This window comes from Macadamia integrifolia, unplaced genomic scaffold (assembly GCF_013358625.1).
Source record: "Macadamia integrifolia cultivar HAES 741 unplaced genomic scaffold, SCU_Mint_v3 scaffold2332, whole genome shotgun sequence".
In the NCBI taxonomy this organism is placed as follows: Eukaryota; Viridiplantae; Streptophyta; class Magnoliopsida; order Proteales; family Proteaceae; genus Macadamia; species Macadamia integrifolia.
Genome location: NW_024868643.1, coordinates 41,120 through 56,898, shown reverse-complemented (window position 1 = coordinate 56,898; position 15,779 = coordinate 41,120). Strand labels below are relative to the sequence as shown.

Below are 15,779 nucleotides of genomic sequence, written 5' to 3'. Positions count from 1 at the left end.
AGTTGCAGGCGATGATGGTTCAGGAAGTTCCAAGCAGGCAGTAAGAGTAGTGGTGATGCAAGTCGGGGTTGATTGTTGAGTGAACTAGGAACTTGCAGGTTGCAGGGTTTTAAGCAGAGTGAACATGAAACATGTGTTTGCGAAGACAAGGAAGACGAAGTAGTAGAGAGAGAGAGCGAGGGAGTAAAAGAAACAATCACTCAGTTCTTTTCTCATAAGCGGACGTTTGCAATAGAGGATCTAGACCAACTAGATCTTATATTACGTATAAAATTTTCAATGTAAAATTTTACTTTTACACCGTAACAAACGGAGTCTAGCAAAAGATGTTTATACCCAATGCTTAAAAGGGGAAAAAAAGATGAATGGAGCACCTCCCATGGTGTAATATTTTCACCCTTGAAAATGGCAAAAGCCCCCAAGTAATCCAATCCATAGCAATGGACAATGGGCAGCCAACATGCTCGGCAGCATGTATAATGACATCTCATTAAAGAATTCTTCAGGTGTAGAGGGCAGATGAATCCAAGTGGGCATCACCTCAAGCCCAGAGTTGACATGATGCAATCTCGAGGTAACTGGTAGACGATGAAGTAGGTGCTTATTGAACCACCAAGTAGCAACATCAAATGAGCTGAATTTTATGGCGAAGGAAGATGCAGCCCATACTCTGTACTTTCGACTATAATGCTGTTATTTTTTCTTGATTTCTTTTTAGGGATTTTCCTCTTCCCTTCTCCTCGTCAGCCCAGAGAGGGATGTAGGAGTAGCCTTTCTTTGTATCTTTATTTTCCTCTTTCTTAATGTATATACATATAAAAAAAGTAGCAACATCAAGCACTAGATCACGCTCAACCATCAACCTAATATCAACTATAAACGAACCGCCATGAGGAACTTTCACATATTTGGCAGTGGCTGCAACCCAAGGGCGACCAGGAAGAAGTATTCTTTCAAAGCTGACACCGACGGCTGTGGCCAAAAACAACCAAAAAAAAAACCATGGATTTGAGCTCGAAGATTAGGGGCTTGATCATACCATACCCAGCCTCCAACTCACTCATAATAAAGGACTGAGAGAGTGAAAGAGAAATGATGCCACAGAACCAAATTTAGCAAGACCCGATGGCCCCCAGGGCACACCCAGCAGCTTGTAGAGTGTTTTTTGAAAACCGAGACATTGGCATACCGCTTGTGGCCTCTAGATCTTGATCCACGACGGGTAAAAGGAGGCCGATCATGTCTGGATGATCCATGAGTTACTTATGGAATACCAAATATTGGTCCAAATGAAGACAATGATGACTGATCCATAGAATTGCCAGCTACATAAGCATCAGAAGCACCTTGCATGTTGAAAAAATTAACAGAAACAGGCAGCCGGGATCACACCACACCCCTACTACAAAGAACCCCAAACTTCTCAAATCACCAGCCACCAAGAACAGAGAAACACTAGCTCTACTGAGAGATGACCTAAAAATAAGGCTCTGCCAAGGACTCAGGGTCACAAGATTTACACCCAAAAGAAAAATCCAGAAGAGAAGAATATTGCGAAAGATAAAATGGATTAAGAAACTAATAAAAATAACTGTAAGGAACAAAAAACTTTGGCCCAAAGTACACCTTAGATAGTTCCGCAGGCACAATCAGGTCTAAATGCAGTGACCGGCTACATCGGCAGGGAAGGTTGCGAGGCCTAAATGTGGTTGATATTTTTGATGGAGAATCAGGAGAAACAAACATTATTATCAGCCAGAAACATTCCGCTCAAGGGAGGGCATTAACTTCTTGGAGAGGAGCATCAACAAGACCGTGAAGAGATTCCTTACGAAGATAAGGTAAAGGAAGATTTTGACACCACCCAAGAAACCTAGCACTGGCTCAAGGCTTCAGTTCTCGCTCAGAAGATAGAAAATCATTGTGTCCAACCTAGCCTCCAATGCGGATTCTCAAGCATTTCCTAAGACAGCACATCAAAAGCCACAATAGTCAAGTATTGGCAGTTCACCAACCAATTTGTCAACATGTTCTTCCATCTGGTGGATTCACAGTGATACACTAGTCCACAAAGTTCTACGTGAAGCAAAATCATAGAACAAATTGTGAAGTAGATTGATCTCAATCGTCCCATAGATGGACTTTCTTCCTGAACTAGTTGATAGTACACAAATAGCATAAGAAGAGCGCTTTGGACCACTAAATACAGGTCACCACTATTAATCCCCGTCAAAATACATAGACAATCTTGGGGGCACACAGGAGCCACATAAGAGGGGGGTGTTCCATAGAGCTTAACCTGCTCATGTCTCAACAGAAGAGAAGATATTCTAATCCTAGCATTCACGTTGGCTCTATTTACCCTCAAGCTTCAATAGACCGGCTCTGCTCACAAAAATTCCACGAGCAGACATATCTTCTACTCGTAGGGTTTTCCAAATCTTCCCATAATAGGTTTCAAAGTGGAGCTAAATCTTTATTCTTCTTCTTCAAAGTCCAAAAGAAAATCTGTCAAGTTCTCTGAGTCCTCAACAGCCTCCTTTAGAATCATGGGATCTTCCTTCTTTGGTTTATCCTGACAAAAAAGAACACACAAAATTGAAGTTAGTTGCCAAATGAAAAGGTGTGGTTGATGGGTGAACCACAAAGAGGAATCTTCAAATGTTCAAAGATAGTGGGTCCTCAAGAAACAAGTACCCTGATTCCATCTGCAAGCTCCTTTGAAAAAAAAAAAAAAAAAAACCCCCCATAAGATGATTGCTAACATTTTGACACATCCAATTATTTTTATGTTGAGCTTGGCTTATTCAGACCATATTATTACTTAGGCAGATACTTTCCCAATTAAACTTAAGGGAAAATGTCATTTAAACCTTACCTTCACATTTGTTTTTGAGGAGTACGGCTCCTGCACGTGCGTGAGGACCAACGCAAGTGCTCAAGGAAGCATCCACATAAGTGTCATTTTCTCTTTCATGAGGGCAGGATAGTCGTTTCGGCCCCCATGTGTCTGGGTGCATGGGCCTTACTCCCCCCCCCCCCCACAGAAACCATTTTCCCTAAAATTAAATTGCAAGAACAAATAAATAAATAAATAAATTCAAATCAAATGGATCGCTGATCTAATTTTTCGATCTAGTGGATACATAATCAAAATGAATCCAATTGTATCTAGATCTTATGCAAGCCAACTTCGCTAAATGGAAGAAAGAAATAAAAACAGAAAAAAGAAAAGCACCTTTGATTTGCGGAGCTCAGGATTACTTTTAAGCACACTCCAATTCCGTGTTATCTTCTCATCTACTTCATCCACTCCCTCAACATCACTGTCCTCCACTTCATCCTATTAAAAACAAATGTGAAGGTAAGGTTTAAATGGCATAACACTCGGTGATTATTCTGCAGTATATTCAATAGCATTAAAAGCAAAAAGGGATAAAGAAACAAAAGCCGGAAACTAGGACAAAGATGCAAGTACTGGTACATGCAAACTCACATCGTTTTCACCGATGTCCACAGCTTGTGCCATAGCTTCATCCATATCTGTTAACTGAACATATGACAATTCCAGGAACAACACAAATTAGAAGGTTGTTCAAAACTCCACTGAGGCATTTAATTTCCTTCAGGAAAATCCACTATTATCATATATCAAGTTCAAATAAAAGTGGATGGAGTGCCTAATGCCCCCAAAGGACACTCAAATCATGCAACAGAAAAAATGATAACTAACGAGATAGCTATATATTGCTGTCATCAGAGAATACTGGAAATATGTAATTCAACGTTTTGCTTTATCTTCTATATTACATGTACATACTGTAAGAAGTGTTTAAAAATTCAAATGATCGGTAATGACTTCAGAAGCAATCCAAATACAATAGCAGTGATTTGCACGTCCATGGAATGGATTCACCATTTAATGGTTCTAGCAATGGAATATCATTGAAGTAGGTATGATAGACAGGAAAAACAATGCTAACACATTCACAGAAAATCATGATCACACTGAACAGAAACTCAGAATTTTGTGACAGAATGTGACAATAGAAATAACCCCTGATCTAGCTGTTGGATGAGGCTGTTATTACAGTTGAAGAAAGGCCTTTTGGGGCTGGACTTATGCTTAAAATTATATGCTCATCTAATGCGGGAATTGGGAGAAAGAGATAGAATAAGAAAATAGAAAGTTGGAGAATTCAGAAATAGAAGGTAATAAAAATACCACTCAGATCCAAAGCATCAACAAAACCTTCCTTTGTCTCCTAATGGCCATTTGCTCGTGGAAACCTTTACTGATGCAGATTGGGCTGGCCGTCCAAGATTGACCTCTGGTACAGTACCATAGTAAGAGGGAATATTGTCACATGGTGGAGCAAGAAAAAAGCAATGGTTGCAAGGTCCAGTGCTGAAGCATTATTTAGGGCCATAGCACATGGCATATGGGAACTTATTTGGCTCCAATTTCATTTTCAAGATTTATGTGTTTCTATTGTTTTGCCCATGCGTCTTCATTGTGACAGTAAGTCTGCTATCAGTGTTGCTCATAACCTGGTTCAGCATGACCAAACGAAGCATGTGGAGATCAACTGTCACTTCATAAAAGATAAGCTGGAACAGGGCACCATTTGCATTCCATTTGTTAACTTTTAGGCTCAGCTAGCTGATACATTCACTAAGAACCTTAGCAGTAAACTGTTCTCCAATTGTTAACAAGTTGGGCATGTTTGATATGTATGCAACAACTTGAGGGGGAGTGTTGTAATAATGGGTTGTTGATATTTTAGAGTCCAAATGGGTCCTTAAGTCCTTTTTGGTTTTATTGGTCCTTATAATATCCTAGAACATTCTCTTCATCATTATAAAAGGTTTGGTCTCTATGAGACATAAGCTCAATTCCCCTAATCAACAGATGGGTAGCTTGTCATTAATCTATATGAAATCATAATAGACACTAGGAAATGTGCAAGCACTAAAAGCATAAAAACTAATCATACACTGAAAACAGTTGCATATGTTGTTGCAATTACGTGATTGAATTTAAAACTTGAGGATGACTACAGTAATTCATGATTTACAAACAAATTCAGGCTGAAAGAAAGTAAACTGAAACTTAACCTATAAAGGATGCTAAGAATAAAGCAAATGACAAACAAAGAGATATATTACTTTTTTGTGGGTTACTAAGAGTGATACTGTATTTAACGTTACAATTTCTAAACTACCATTCCACAAGGTTCATGGATTTTATTGAGCCTTTCAAATTTATAGATTCAAATGAGTAAACAATAAACGAACCACAATTACTCAAGAGTCGAGCCTAAAAAAAATCACATCCAGAATCTTTTCAGAACAGATGATGGCATATAGATGTACTTATGCATGCATCTGGGTATGATGTACATGTGCATTTTTATAATCTATATCAATGTATGTACATTAATGGAGCTTTTATCGATAAATTCTTTTGAGTTTGTAGTATTTATTAGTCCTACTTACAATGGAAAGACTTCCAAAAGAGAATTATAATTGTCTACCATGCTTTAGATCTACAAACAAGACTAAATCCACCCAATATTTAGCACCGATGCTTGCCAAATAGTTCGAAGAATATACAAAACCAGATATGGTGGATAATTTAGTGCAACCACAAGGAACAATATTAACACTTCAATACCTCGTGTTCTTCAGTCTTCTGTTTGGCCAGTTTTTTTTCGATTTCCTCCCTTGGTGTGATTTTTCCATGCTGATGCAAACAATGTAATAAGCAAAACAATGGTAGGGAAAGAACTCAAGAACTAAAAGTACTTGACGGTACAGAATTTAGCAACGAAATTTGAAGCAGAAAATTCAATAGTATCTGAGTCTTTTAACAAAGGATTTAAACCTTCATAAACTAAACTAAATCCTGGAAAAACTCAAGCACCTTTTGGGAGGGACACAGTTGAATCGGAAAATTTCGTAGCAAAGAAGGCATGACTTCACAGCAACATCTACGGTCTTTCATTCCATTGCATGCACAATTTTTATTCAAATAGATGTATCATTCAAAGAGAAGCTATGACCAGAGAACCATTTAAAAAGAGCAAGAAGAAAGCAAGAATGAAGATCTTAAAGGCCTAGACTGATATTCTCAAATTCAATGGCTAACCTCTAGTTCCTCTTACCTCTCATCCATAGTTTAACAAAGAAGGTCAGGTGGCACCAATAAAAAGTGCACGCATTAAGAAGCCTGGGTGATGTAACCTTGGCTACCAAAACCCTCAAATTAAGATCGCCATGGGCACACAGATAACGAATAACTCAACTTTAAAGGAGCAGTGTTGAATTCATAACTTCTGAACAGTTTAGGACCCCTTTTGGTATGGAAAATAGAAACAGGAACATATAGGTAAATAAACTTAAAGTGGGAAGGACCAAATTGGAATTTCAGAAAAGATAAGTTAAAACAGATTTTAGAAAGACAGGGATTTTACATAATTTTCACAGAAGCTGGCCTTAGTTGCAATTATTAAGAAAACTGTCTTCTTCAACTTCTCAATAGATTGAGCACCAGGGGTAAACCAGGTTGCTTTTGAGGGATGATCACACTCGGGTTAACTCCTTTTAACTTGAAATTTCAGGAAGAGGTTCTCAACTGCCAACACTCTTAAGAGCAAGCAACAACAGACCCAAACACCAGCTATTATTTTAATAACAAATGATTGAAACAAATCCGGGTGGAGTTTCAGGAACCTGATCTGGAACCTGGTTAGGATTCTCAACTGAAAGAAGATTTCAGTCCCAATTTCTAAAGGATGAGTCACCCTAGTGCAAAGATATAACCCCGAAAATTTTGGACTAAAAGAAGTATCTGTTGGTGTATGATGTCTTGTATTCCATCGCAGTTTAATCCAAAGGGTATTGGTGTAGGCGCCTCGACAGAACAGAACGGCAGTTTTGTACTTCCGGATTAGGGTTTTTTGCTATATATTTGTAGCAAGGTTTTCTTTCTCTGAAATGTAAGCAATTCTGAGAGGTGTGAGGATGAGCGTTGTAGCCCTATTCTCCATTGATAGTGAAACAGAATCTCATCTCACTGAAAACGTAGTCAATCTTGCCGAACCTCGTAAACTTGTGTGCATTATTTGTTTTTGTTTTTCCATAATTTTCTGCATCGCTTTTAGGGTTGCGTTTCTACAAATTGGTATCAAAGCTCTAGGTTTCCGTTTTCTAGGGTTTGCTATCACGATAGCAGGGACGGGATCGAATGTCAAATATGACATCGAGCAGTTCATGGGAAGAACAACTTCACCCTCTAGAATCAAAAGATGAAGGATCTTCTGATACGATAGGATTTGACGAAAATGTTGTTGGGGAAGTCGAAGAAACCTGCAAAAGTTACTAATGAAGATTAGGAAGAGATGAAGGAAAAGACGGTAAGCGTTATCCGATTGAATCTTTCTGATGATGCCCTATAGTATATTGTGGGTATCAAATCTGCACTGCAATTATAGGAGAAACTTAAAAGAATCTACATGACCAAGTCCTTAACGAACAAGTTGTTCGTGAAGAAGCAATTGTATTCTCTACAAATGGAGGAAGGTACGGATCAATTAGAACATCTTAACACATTCAATCAGATCGTAAATAAACGTACAAGCTTGGAGGTTAAGATCGAGGATGAAGACAAAGCGTTATTGTTGTTATCGTTGCTCCTAGAATCGTATGATCACCTAGTAACGACTCTCTTGTACGAGAAGGAAACCCTTGAGACGGATGAAGTCGCGGCTGCTCTTATGTCCAATGATACAAGGAAGAAGGCCAGCAGTATGAAATCTTAAGGAGAAGGTCTTTTCGGAGATGACAAGGAGCAGGAAAGAGGGAGATCAAATCAGAAGGGATTTGGGAAGAGTCAATCGAAATCAAAAGGGGAAAAAACAAAGGTCTCTTGTTCCTATTGCAAGAAAGAAAGCCATCTGAAGAGAGAGTGCTTGAAGAGGAAGGCGGATTTGAGAAAGGTGCAGGTAAGGCATCTGAGGAAGCTAGCATAGCTGATAGTTCTGATGAAGATGATGGAGACGTACTCTCAATATCATTTGGTAAGAATCAACCTTCTGATTCTTGGATTTTAGATTCTGGATATTCATATCACATGTGTCCACACAAAGATTGGTTTGATACATATCAACCATATAGTGGTGGGTCTGTCTTAATGGGGAATGATGCTATGTGCAAAACCATTGGAATAGGTACTATCATAATCAAAATGTATGGAATAATAAGAACTTTGGCAGATGTGAAACATGTACAAAAATTAAGGAAAAACTTAATATCTTTGGGGACACTTGATTCAAATGGCTGCAAGTACATAGCAGAAGGTGGAGTTCTCAAAATTATTAATGGTGTTATGGTTGTCATGAAGGGACAGCTAACAGAAAACCTATATAGACTCATAGGGAGCACTGTTACAGGTGCAGCATCTATGACTACAGATGTAAGATCTGATACATATGATACTCATCTGTGGCATATGCAGCTTGGGCATATCGGAAAAAGAGGATTGATGGAGCTCCATAAAAGGAAACTGTTGAAGGAAGTGGAAACTTGTAAACTGAACTTCTGCAAGTATTTTGGGTTCGGGAAACAGTGCAATGTTAGTTTCAAAACTACAAAACATAAGAGTAAGGGGTTTTTGATTATGTACATAGCGGTGTATGGGGTCCTTCAACAACCAAATCTAAAGGTGAGGTAGAATACTTCATGACCTTCGTTGATGATTACTCAAGGAAAGTTTGGATCTACTTCATAAAGCATAAAAGTGAGGTGTTCACTAAATTTAAGGAATGGAAGGCTAAGGTAGAAAGGAAAATATGAAAGAAAATTAGGTACTTGAGAACAGATAATGGACGAGAGTATAGGTACAAGCCGTTTCTAGAATTGTGCAAAGCTGAAGGGATTACACGTCACTTCACGATTCCAAAGACACCACAGCAAAATGGTGTAGTTGAAAGGATGAAGAGGACGCTTCTAGAAAGAGCTCGGAGTATGAGGCTGAATACAGAGTTAAGCAAGAGATTTTGAGCAGAAGCAGTGAATATGGCATGTTTCCTCATCAACAGGTCTCCATCAAAAGCGATTGATTGTAAAATTCCTAAAGAGGTATGAACAGGAAAACCAATAAATTATTCTATTCTATTCTAAAAATATTTGGTTGTCCAACCTATGCTCACGTAGAGAGCCAATAGCATTCCAAGTTAGACTCAAAGTCTGAGCAGTGTATCTTTCTTGGTTTTGATAAAGGCGTAAAGAGATCCAAGTTGTGGGATCCAAGTTCACAGAAGGTTGTGGTTAGCAGGGATGTGTTTGATGAGTCTCACACAGTGAAGTCAAACTGTAGTTCACAAGCAGTTGATGAAAATAAAGAAGGTTCTACAGTGTAAGTGGAATTAGGTGAGTCATAAACAATAAAAGAGAATGAGTCATCCAGTGACTCACCAGGACAACAGGAAACTTTAGAAGCGCCTTATACTATGGCAAAGGGTAAAGGGAAGCGTACTCACAAAGCACCTATGAGATACGGGTTTGTGGACATGGTTACCTATGCCCTCACTATAGGTACAGGTGATCCATCTTCTTACCATGATCCTTTGAGTGATGCACAACGTGATAAAAGGATGACAACTGTAATGGAGGAAATGGAGTCTCTACAAAAGAACAAGACTTGGGAGATTGTGGAAAACCCCAAGGGAAGAAAAATTATTGGGTGTAAATGAGTCTTTCATAAGAAAGAGGCAACATCTGAGGAGCGTGAAAGGTATAACAAGAAGTGAGTATGATAGTTGTGTTTATTATAGTGTCAAGTGATAATTCCATTATTTTGTTGATGCTTTATATTGATGACATGCTCATTGCTACAAAGAATAAGCATGATATAGTCTCTTTGAAGTCTTTGTTGAGTGCTGAATTTGAGATGAAGGATCTTGGTGCTACTAAAAAGATCCTTGGCATGGAAATCCTTAAAGATAGAAATGCAGGTAAACTTCGAGTAACTCATAAGAGGTATGTTGAAAAGGCGCTAGAGTGTTTCAATATGGAAAAGGCTAAACCGGTTAGCACTCCGTTAGCTAGCCACTTCAAGTTACTTGAAAGGCAATGCCTTACAATACATAAGGAGATGGAGCAGATGTCTCAGGTCCCCTATGCTAGTGCAGTTGGGAGTCTCATGTATGCTATGGTTTGTAGCAGGCCAGATTTGTCCCATGCAATTAGTGCTATTAGCAGATACATGAGTAATCCAAGAAAGGAGCATTGGAATGCAATTAAGTGAATCTTCAGATATTTGAGCAAGACTAAAGATATAGGTGTCATGTTCAGTGGTAAGGGAAGTTCCACAGAATTATGTTTTGTTTTGAAAATTACTTTAAAGTGATGAAAGTATTGTTAATGTATTTCAAAATGAAAATGATGTTACTTGTTTCCCTCTATTATAAGTTTTTTTTATTTATTTTTTATTAACTATAGTATTATTATTTATAAAAAAATTAGATAATGCTGGTGATTTAGACAGGAGTAGGTCTACTACAGAATATGTATTTACATTGGCTGGTGGACCTATATCATGGAGGGTGATGCTTCAGTCTACAGTTGCATTGTCCACTACAAAGGCAAAGTACATGGCAGCAGATGAGGCTGCCAAGGAAGAAGTCTGGTTGGCTGGATTGGTTCGTGAGTTGGGGTTAAGCAAAGAGGTACAATGTTACGTTATATTGTGACAATCAAAGTGCCATATATCTTGCAAAGAATCAGGTGTTTCATGCATGGACAAAGCATATTGATGTGAGGTTTCACAAGATCAGGGAGATCGTGTCAGAAGACTACACTTAAGAAAAATTCATACCAATCGCAATCGCAGATATGCTTACCAAGCCGGTTACTACAAAGAAGTTGGAGTCCTGTTTGGACTTGGTTAATATTACTCATTGTTGAAGATGAGGGACGCACCAAATAGGTGCGGGTTTGTACCTCTGATGAGGTATGGGGATGAAGACGTCTACAGGTTATCTTTACAGGAGGATCGATAGAATTCAAGCTAGGGTGGGGATTGTTGGTGTATAATGTCTTGTATTCTGTCGCAGTTTAATCCGGGGAGCACTGATGCAAGCAGTTCTGTATTTTCGGATTAGGGTTTTTCGCTACATATTTGTAGCGAGGTTTTCTTTCTCTGAAATGTAAACAATTCTGAGAGGTATGGAGACGAGCACTGTAACCCTATTCTCCATTGATAGTGAAACAGAATCTCATCTCACTGAGGACGTAGACAATCATGCCGAACCTCGTAAACCTATGGAGATCCAGCTCAACAACCCACTTATGGCACTCATGTACCACCTGAAGTTGATGCTCCTATGAATTCAATTGCCTAATTTGCTAACAGGAGACCCAACCTAATCTGAGGGACCACAGAGGATTCTTGTAGTACAACCAACTTTTGAAGAATATGTGAGGAGTTATTTTGACAATGAACGCCCAACATATCATAAACAGTCAGGAGACTCACAAAAAGTCAAGATTAACCTTAAGGAGTATGATGATAGTATGACCCCCAAGTGTTTTATGATTGGATAGCTGCATTAGATGACTACTTTGACTATTATGACCTATCTGAGGAACGAAAAATTAAACTAGCTCGTGCTAAGCTAGTTGAAGCTACTCGTGATTGGTGGAGAACCTATGAACGAGAACTTGAAGACCATGGTAAAGATTTTACTGCTTGGGAGGAGATGAAGCACGAATTGTCTAACAAGTACTTGCCACGAAACTTTAATGCTCGCATACAAGACCAATTGAACTCTCTTTGTTAAGGAAATATATATGTTGCCGAGTGTGAACAAATTTAATGCACTTTATTCTCACACGGGCATTAGGGAAAATGAGAGGCAATTACTTTCTCGGTTTCGACTGGGATTTGCAAGCTTAAATTAATAGGGGAATTGGTGTTGCTGATGTGTATACAGTGAGAGATTGTTTTGATAAAGATCTTCGAGCAGAAGAACTAATGATACCTATAGGTAGAAGGTTTGGATATCAAGCTGGGGAGGTCAAGAAAAAAATTTCGGCCACTAAACCTAACCTTTCAACACCCCCAAGAGCCACAGTTCCTCCACGAGCTGATGACAAAGAAAAGGCACCTATGACCAGCAACAAGGTACAATGTTTCCATTGCCAAGAAATTGGACACTTTGTTAAGGCTTGTCCACATCGACAGAAGGTTAATGTTGTTGTTGAAATTGAAGAACCCAATGGGGATGATGACTCAGCTCTTTTTTTATACCCCTTGGATGAAGATGATGATGGTGGGGATGAATATGACCCATATGATCCTAATTATGATGGCACTTATGATATACACATTGTTACTCGCATTTTGATGGCTGAAACCGAAGGAGAGGTTGGCAATGTATTTGTATCTTCTATAGCCATATGAAATCTGCGTATCGTACTTGTCAAGTGATAATTGACAGTGGTAGCTGTTATAATGTCACCTCAGAAGCCTTTCTGAAGAAAGCCAACTTGAAACCTGAACCACATCCTCAACCTTATAAGGTATCCTTGCTGAAAGGAAATACCTTAGAGATAAACAAACGGTGCTCAGTTCCTTGAAGCTTTATCGGTATAAAGAAAATGCTTGGTGTGATGTGATTCCAATAAAGTTCACAGATGTATTGTTTGGTCACCCAAGGATGTATGTGTGAGGGTAACGGCTGGAATTTCCTCCTTAGCCCTCTCACCTCCCTCTCTATCTCTCTTCCAATGTGTGCCTCTACGGGCCCCGCACCACTGCATCACCACTTGGAGATACGTGGGGGCCCATTTCGCAGGGCTCTACTCTCTCTCTCTCTTGAGAGGAGTGGTTCGAAGGTATATCCTCCTGGCTTCATGATGGTCCAATGGGGGATTAGGATCATGCAAAAGGGGTTTGGAGTCGCCACCTAAGATTATAGGCCTAGGAATCGAGGGTGGGCTCGATTCTTAAGAAAAGAGCCAAAAGTTGGTATGGTCCAGAGAATAGGGTACGTGTCAGGTTGCAGAATTGGGAAGGTGTCAGGCATCCAATCTTCCTGGTTCAACCGGTCTTCCTACTAAATGCTTGAGAACGAACATTTTCCACAATTATTTCTATACCACATACATGGCTAAATTATGACACATATATACACTAGTAAAAGCAATTACATATGTACACTAACACAAGGTCACTAAAAGGTCTACATTATGCTAGTTTGGGTGAAAGATTATACTTGAGCTTAACCCCTGCTTCGGGTCAAAAGGGGTGTGCCCCCAACTGGTGCTAATATGGGCTTTCTCATGAATTCACCCGGCTCAGGGGAGGGTGGTCTTGACCTCCAACTTCCTTTCTTTAGAGATGCTAACTGTGATGGTGTTCGGATATTTGGACAGAGGTTCAACGAGGGAAGAGTGATTCCCGAGATGGTAGTTTGGTAGAACTTCAATAGAGCTTCAGCTAGGGAAAACTGGTTCTGGGATCAGTATTTCGGCAGAGCTTCAACAAGGAAAATGTGATAAAAGACAGACTTTGGCGGCACTTTGGCAGAGCTTCGACTAGGGAAGGGCTACTAGAAGGTTAAGGCTTGGGCGGCACTTCAACAGAGCTTTAGCTAGGGAAGGGCTACTAGAAGGCTGAGGCTTGGGAGGCACTTCGGCAGAGCTTCAGTTGGAGAAGGCTATTAAAGGGCTAAGGCTTGGCAGCACTTCAAAATCTGATTAGACTATGGGTTTGGTAACTGGTATCCCAGCATGGATCCCACAAATCTAACAATAAAAAAAAAAAGGGTCAAACAAGCAAAGGGATGGGGCTAGAGGGGGGCCAACAAAGGCAAGAGGGAGATGGGATTAACTCACCCAAGGGAGGGGGTAGGCATCAAGTGTGTTTTTGGGAGGTGAATAATGCCCTATTTATAGATTTTCGGATCCCAAGGGGTGAAAATTCGGATTTTTCACCTGAAGGGCCACGAGGTACGATGGCGGGGCAGCCGGGTGCACAGGCGGGGCCGCAGGGGGGCCAGGCGGGGCTGCATGGGTGCGGAGCAGTTGGGGCTCAGGCGGGGCCTCGCAGGGGCGCCGGGCTATTGGGGCTCAGGCGGGTCCATCACAAAGTACCCATTGAGAATGGGGTAGTAAGAGGCGACTATCCTCCTATTCATTCCCAATACTGTTTGCCCCTTGCTGACATTGTTTCTTTCCGATCTAGGGGGCTGAGGATTGTACCCTAGACCGTTTCTTCCTTTGCTCACAACCATGGTTTTAAGTATCGGTGCGTATCGTGCCGTATCGGTAGGCATCGGCACGATACATACCGATACGTATCATGAAAATTTTAAAACCCTTATGTATCGATACGTATCCTACGATACGCACCGATACGCACCGATACACCACCAATACGCACCGATACTCACCGATACGTACCGATACTCTATGAAAAATTCAAAATTGAAGTGAAATGTATGTTTCGGTATGTATCGATACGTATCGATACGTATCGGTGCGTATCGGTATGTATCGACCGATACACACCGATACGTACCGATACGGTCATAAAATGGCCAAAATGGGTAATTTTTTAGAAAAACATAATTTTTTGAGGTGTTTTTGTTCCAAAGTTGCTGCCAACCATTTTTCTCTCTAATTAAAGTGGAAATCAAGGTAGGGAACAAGGATTTTACATTTATGGGACAATTACAAACCTTGGATTCTTAGTGCGATACTCTCAATTTACTGTTTATGCATAATACATGTTATATATAACTTTTTTTAACTATTTTTTAATGCAAATGTGTATAAAAAAGTGTTTCCTATCCATTTATGTGCGTATCTTTAGCGTATCTTAGCGTATCTCCAATACAATACGATACCCTCCGATACGTATCTTAATTTTGGCCGACCGATACGACGACCGATACCGATACTTTAATCCTTGCTCACAACCAAAGTGGGTATCTTTGGGACACCCTGATGATATTTCCCCAATCCCATTCCGAGGAAGTATTGCATGTTCCTCATCATTCAGCTAACCGGAGGACTCCAGATTACTTCATAATTGGCTAGGATTTTTTCTTCAAATGTTTCCTTGGCAAAGACCACGCAAGTTCCTTCTATTTCAAATCCACTGAGTCGGTCTTCATTGCCTTGCTCTTCTCCCTTCTCAATGTTGGCCAGATAGAGTGCACATGTGGTTGGGTCCTACGCCTACGCCGCTGGTATACGTAGATGTCCCCATCAGTCTTCTTCCCCCTTTGATAGTGAAGCCCATACATGGGGTCTTCACCAACATCAGGAAGACAAAAATTTAGGTCTTGTCTACAAAACCTCAAGATTCCTCTTATTAAATTCTATTAACTCCATAATCATAGGCTGTTTAACTAAAAGCTAAAATTATAATAGATAATGCACAAAACCAGTTTAGTTGCTTGATATTGTAGCAGCCATTTTTCTAGCTGGAAAAGGTCAATGGTACCATTTAGATTGATCAATGGTCGACAACCAACCACATCAAATTTGTCCTCCTGAATGAAAGATTGCAAATGATGTATTTGAGATCTAAGATGTATTGCTATTAATAACTAACCTCCATAAGATAAGAAAGCATGTTAGGTGTTGGCTCATGGAAATCTGGGCCCCTGAAATCAATCACTTCATTTGGATCCTGAATGTAATTCACAGTAGGATAAACTGGATCTCCACCCCATACTGCAAAATCAACAGTTAAACTTAAGTAA

The 15,779-nt window shown here is 39.9% G+C and overlaps 1 protein-coding gene across 2 annotated transcripts in view; it reads right to left on the bottom strand.

Moving 5' to 3' along the window:
* Positions 1-2,094: 2,094 nt before the first annotated feature.
* Positions 2,095-15,779, bottom strand: part of LOC122066307 (protein PLASTID TRANSCRIPTIONALLY ACTIVE 12, chloroplastic) — a 47,481-nt gene continuing 33,796 nt past the window's right edge. The window contains exons 4-9 of one of the 2 annotated variants that reach the window (XM_042630129.1): positions 15,629-15,750; positions 5,678-5,746; positions 3,497-3,550; positions 3,239-3,343; positions 2,879-3,059; positions 2,095-2,575 (exon numbers count right to left, since the gene is read on the bottom strand). In XM_042630129.1, coding sequence (XP_042486063.1) covers positions 2,571-2,575; positions 2,879-3,059; positions 3,239-3,343; positions 3,497-3,550; positions 5,678-5,746; positions 15,629-15,750 — 536 coding nt within the window. In that variant the 3' untranslated portion in view covers positions 2,095-2,570. The remainder of the gene's footprint in view (positions 2,576-2,878; positions 3,060-3,238; positions 3,344-3,496; positions 3,551-5,677; positions 5,747-15,628; positions 15,751-15,779) is intronic. The other variant, XM_042630130.1, reaches the window with a different exon arrangement.